This window comes from Sinocyclocheilus rhinocerous, unplaced genomic scaffold (genome assembly GCF_001515625.1).
Source record: "Sinocyclocheilus rhinocerous isolate Xijiao unplaced genomic scaffold, SAMN03320098_v1.1 scaffold780, whole genome shotgun sequence".
Classification (NCBI taxonomy): domain Eukaryota; kingdom Metazoa; phylum Chordata; class Actinopteri; order Cypriniformes; family Cyprinidae; genus Sinocyclocheilus; species Sinocyclocheilus rhinocerous.
In genome coordinates this window covers 2,324,888-2,330,972 of record NW_015654937.1, presented here as the reverse complement: position 1 = coordinate 2,330,972, position 6,085 = coordinate 2,324,888, and the positions used below count along the sequence as shown (strand labels likewise).

General features: G+C 33.5%; 1 protein-coding gene across 1 annotated transcript in view; it reads left to right on the top strand.

Annotated features, from left to right (window-relative positions):
* Positions 1-637: 637 nt before the first annotated feature.
* Positions 638-6,085, top strand: part of LOC107717853 (synapse differentiation-inducing gene protein 1-like) — an 11,455-nt gene continuing 6,007 nt past the window's right edge. The window contains exons 1-2 of the mRNA XM_016524734.1: positions 638-667; positions 1,850-1,987. Of these exons, the coding sequence (XP_016380220.1) occupies positions 638-667; positions 1,850-1,987 (168 nt within the window). The remainder of the gene's footprint in view (positions 668-1,849; positions 1,988-6,085) is intronic.

Genomic DNA, 6,085 nt, shown 5'->3' with positions numbered 1-6,085 from the left:
ATATATATATATATATATATATATATTTTTTTTTTTTAATTTATATATTTATTTATATATATTATACACATAGGCTAAATAACAGCACAAATATATTGACTGTCCCTTATACTGGGCTGCTTATACTTTATTATAAATATAATTATGACAATATTACAATATTTTTGGTCAGTTTATAATGTAATAAATTTATCATAATGTAATAATTGTTATTACATTTTGAGCTCAAGTTTTTATTACATTTTGAGAAAATTATTACATTATGACCATTTTATTACATTAATAATCTAATACTTATTACATTATGTGCAGTTATTACATAATGAGTTGTTACATGCCCAGATAATAAATCTTAGTTGAGGTAACATATGAAACACTTGGAAAAAATGGCTAAATTTTAATTGACCTCATTTGCTGTAGTTTTCTAAATGTTTGACCAATTAAATCATTTTAGTTGAATGGACTATAATAAAACGATTTCAGTAAAGCCAACTGTGAACCAACTAAAAAAATAACAATTCGGGCAACAATTTGAAGACCGAAATCGACTGAACGTAAAATTTCTGTGGAACTAGTTACTAAATAATTAGTTGAAACAGCTTGACATTTTTTACAGTGTCGGTACTACAGCGTAAACATGGTTTGTGAGGACACTTCCTATGTCCCTGTAAACAAATGGCTTTAAAAAACATTAAATTGTGTTTATTTTTATTTATTTATATATTGGAAATTCAAAAATTGCTTGTAGTTTTGTGTGAGGGGTAGGTTTAGGTGAAGGGTTAGGGTAAGGGGATAGAAAATACAGTTTAAGTAGAAAAACCATTACACCTATGGAATGAACCCATAATGATAGAAATACAAGTGTGTGTGTGTGTGTGTGTGTGTGTGTGTGAGAGAGACCTGTCATCCGGGTGCTGCAGTTCACCATGCTCTGAATGAGTTAACATATGCAGAGGGCATTTTGGTGCAAATTGGTGACAAGAGAGCCAGGTTGTGCAAGCTGTTTATGTCTTTGTGCTTAGCAAAAATGGATGGAAAAAGCAACATGCATCTGCACATCGTTAACATATGCACGCTGTGATTAATACATACAAGAACATGTCACCCAGTGTTATTCACAAGGCCTTTAGTTTCTATGATGAGGTAAAACACCAGATAAAAGCTTCTATGGTAAGTTAGTTCGGTCAAAAACATTATTAAAACTACAGGATGCAGAGAAAAGTGATTTTTCTTTAAGAATATAATTCACAAATATCGCATGCTTTGTGGCTTCAGTCTGTAATGCAGTGTCAAAGGTTTCATCAATAGCTATTTACAAAGGTAGCTACATTATTATTTCAGAATCAAAGCTTTTAAATATTATGGTATGGTATTCAGAATTATTGACATGATTGAAACTAAGTATGAAATTGCGCTTTTTCTTTTGTCAAAAAATGGTATGATTTCCATATGAGTTACAAATGTACTGCAGCTTAATAAAATGCAAAAGTCAACACAATGCTGCATTCACAATTAAGAATGTTTCTTGAATCCATCCCATGTAATTAGTTTCAAAGATGAGAAGTTTAAAAAAAAATAAGCCTCTTTTTGTTTGGAATAACATGTACTAGAAAGACCAAGGAGTAACCCTATGCTATAAAAATCCTCCACATGCAAAATTTGTTCTGTTGATTTTGAACCCATGTAAGAATGACTATCTCAGGCCTCCTGCAAGCTTGTTACCAACATTACTCCACTTTTTTGGTCTTCCTTTTCCCTGAAAAGAAGCACATAGATGTGAAATGGAGAGAGTTAGATGAAAAGCCGCTCTGTCATCTGATTCATTCAGTGTTTTGTGTGTTTTCTGCAGAGTGAGTACTCAAGTGACTCAGAGAGTGAAGACAATTTCCTCCTGATGCCTCCGAGGGACCACCTGGGCCTCAGTGTTTTCTCCATGCTCTGCTGTTTCTGGCCCCTGGGCATTGCAGCTTTCTATCTGTCTCACGAGGTGAGAAGCTCTCAACCACTACCAGCATAAATGCCAATGTTCAAGAATTAGTTACATTTATTAATACTAACGGAACGAATAAAAATATAGTTAATAAGCCTAACTATACACTATTCAAATAAAGCTTCCACAAAGGAGGTTTTCACAGTGATGCCATAGAAGAACCATTCTTGGTTCCCCAAAGAACCTTTCTGATCAGTTCTTAAAAGAACCTTTTTTTTTTTTAGTCTGAAGAACATTTGAATAATCTAAAAAACCCTTTTCCACCATAAAGAATCTTTTGTTTGTTCCATGGATGTTTAATGTTTTTATCCATGTCAGTAAAGAACTCTTATTTTTAAGACTGTAGACTGTTTACAGTTGCTTAGCAACATATCACAACTGATGCGTGGTCACAGATGTGAATACAGTATAATGGCTACTTTACAAAATAATTTGTCTGAACAACCTGTTTTATAATAAAGCAATAAGTCAGAACAAGCAATGAGTTGTTTTACAAATTGTATTAAATAATGATTTTGTGGTGCACCGTTTTTGGAGAAGTTTTTTTTTATTTTGTACATTCCTGTGAGAATGCAGTTCACACTGAGTTGCATCCATTGTACTTCAATTTTTATTGAAAAAATATTTATATAATAGTAACAACAATAGTAATATTTGCACACATTAACATGATTATTGTTGTTATTAGTAGTAGCAGTACAATGGATCTAAAGAAGTGATAATAATAATAATAATAATAATATGTCTGTCTGAGTTTAGAGAATGGATGGATAATAGGAAACATAGGAAAATATTATTATTATTAGGGGAGAGCGGGGCACAAAGTAACACTTTTTGAATTTCTCAAATTGTGTAAATCCGGAAAAATATGCAATATGAAAATAATTGAAGACAAAATGAGTTTTACTGAGAAAAAACAAGATTTGGTTTTTAAAAAGGCTTTATCCAAAAGGCACATCTGGAAAAAGGGGGGGTCGTCTTATAATCAGGGTCGTCTTATATTCGGGCCAATATGGTAGTTTGCAGACCAGTGTTGCCAAATCTGCGATTGCCACCGGTTGTTTTTTATGTCAGCAGGTTGAAGCGACCCCAATAAGTGATATTTAGGCCCTGGAATGTGAATTGTACCCGGAGAACCCCTGCCAATAAAATTTGTATTTTACCCCCTTAACGCGATTTTTACTGGGGGACCCCCTCGAAAGCAATTGGGCTATTTTCAGGCTAGTTTTGAGTAGTAATTGGGCGGGTTTTGTAGCGAAAACCTGGCAACCCTGCACCAGACAGAGCTGTCGGCGATTCTTCCTATTGTGAAGTCATGCAATGTGAAACCCCCTGTCGCAGATCCATCGTGCAATGTGAACGCAGCAGCAACTGAATGCTACCCCAGATAGTCACGCAGTGTGAAAACAACGGCGATCCGACGAGTTTGAAAATCATGCAGTGTGAACTCGGCATAAGTGGCCACACCTAACCTGTGCAGGTGATCAGTCTCAGGCACGGGGTTATAGGAAATGAAGTCCGAATGCACTAATATTCCGGATAGGGTGCCCTCCGGTGGCGATCAGAGGGAGCCACAGAGGCCTGATTCGTGACACACAATCTCAGAGACAGGAGACCACAAAACTACTGACAAACACAACTGAAAACTGAGGGGTACATATACCCACAGGCCAAACAAGGAACTAAATGAGACACAGGTGTAAATGATAGATTACTACAGAGACAAACATGGGCACGATCAGTCACTATGACAGCCAAGGAGCCAGGGACTTGACTGAAAGAAAACACAGGAACCAAAAGCAAGTAGAAAGTGTCCACAAAACAGAATATAACTGTGACATATACAGAGCAGGTTGTTAGTAGCGAGTACATTTTAGACATTGAATTATGCTGCTATTTTGTGAATGCATTAGAATAGTATGAATGGTTGAAAATTAAAGCTGTTATATTAAAGCTATTTTACTATTAAAGCTTATTAATCCATTTGGTTAAAATAAATTAATTTGTTGAGGGTTTTGTGTAAGAGTGGCAAGAGCAATTTCCTATGAGTTGTGCAAATTATTCCCAGACAAAGTTAATAGCTACAGTCTTTCAATCAATTTTGTTTTTTGGTATAAGTTTAATAGTATAGATGGACAGACAAGATTGTCTTTCACAAACCATCATGGGAGTGGGAGATTGATGCTGACTTATTAAGAATTTATTTATTTATATTTATTAAGAAGTTTCTCAGTACAGAAAGAATTTTATTGTATTTTATATTTTATTGAATTTGATTGTATTTTATTGTATTTTATTTTTTATATTATATTTGTATTTTATTTTATTTTATTTTATTTTATTTTATTTTATTTTATTTTATTTATTTATTTTATTTTATTTTATTTTAAAGGCATGTGCTAAAAAGTTTTGTGAATTCACACCGTACAGTAGTCTCCCTGAAAACATAATACCAGCTATTTTTAAACCACTATATTGCTGGTCTGAGTTCCAAATTTCTTTAAAAATATGTCCAGAATGTATTTGCTAATTCTCTAAATATCTTTCCAGTTGAGCAGATTGTTCCTGTTCTCCGCAGAATATCAGGCCCTTAAACATCCCTTTTTTTTTATCATTTGCTATTCATCATTCATCTCCACTCAAAGATCCTGCACTCAAACAACGCTCAATTTATAATTGTTTCATGTGAGTTTGTGGTTTTGTTTCACTGGTTACTAATTACATCTGTGGGGGATGCATTTTTTATGTTTTCTATTTCAGTTTCACAGAGATTGCATCTGTGTACATTTTCATGTTTTTCACCAAAGCGAGTAATCAGTTCTGAATTTTAGATTGGGATAAAACTGTAATGGATTTTAATGTATGATGGATCTCATCATAGTGTCTCCTCAAGGATTTTATTTTTGCAGAAATGAGGACATTACAGCATTCTAAACAATAACAAGTAGTATTATATCAAATTTTTATTAAAATTTAATATTTAATAAATTACTGTTGGGAATATGTAGTAGCTATTAGACTGATTCAAGTCTCACTATCCTTACAAATTTGCATATTTAGAAACACTGCTCATACATAGCGGTACAGAAAACACCATCTCATCAGATATATTACAATCAAATTATAATTTCAGATGAATTGTTCTTTTTAGACCTTAAACCATGAGTAATTGTTAATCTAGGCAGGTCAGTGAATGCTGTTCCTGTCCTATCTGTTTTTGCTAAGCCTGTGTGCATAACCTGACTCATTTCTTTTAGAGCGTGTTCTAACACGAACACAATAAGCTCCTTATGTAATGGTTTGGCGAGAGAGGATGCAAGTGTGGGCCTTTTAGAACATAAGCTTTAAATAAAATACCTTTTTTTTGAACAATGGGTGAATGCATTCAACAAAATGGTTTTCATTTCGTCAGCAACCCGTGGGTGCTCTGTGCTCGATCGCAGCCGAGATTCACATAAGCCCACTTCACAAGTCAATATGCATTTGTGCTGTCGTTGATGATTATGCAGGAATGTCACATTTTAATATTGAAGGAAATATATTCTGCACAGTAAGATCTGGTGCAATCACTAATTTGACAAAGTGAGCGATTGTTGTGTCTCATTTGATTTCTTTTTAATTTTCTTTTTTTCTTATCGTCTGTGTCATTGCTCTATTGTTAATTAGTTTTTACTTTGATTTGATGGCAATTAATTATGCATGTCTAAAGTGAAGCAGTAATTAGGCAACCAAGTACAGTCCTTCATCTGTACGGAACAATAGGCTGCTAATCATGTTTGCACACTAACTGTGCACATTAACAGCAGGTGCGGAAGAAGTCATGAAATACTTTGCAAATCAAAGTTCAAATATTACTGCATGACTAATTTTGACAAATTTTCAACAAAGGGTGCATTAAAAATGCTGGAGATTACACTCAACAATGTTTTCTTTTTTCAGACAGACAGACAGACAGATAAAAAAAAAAATAAAAAAAAATAAAATAAACTTAAATATATAAATCAGACTCCACCAATCAATGTATGTATGTACATAGTATACATTTCTTAAAAAAATAAATAAATACAAAATAAGATCAACAATATAATACTTCCA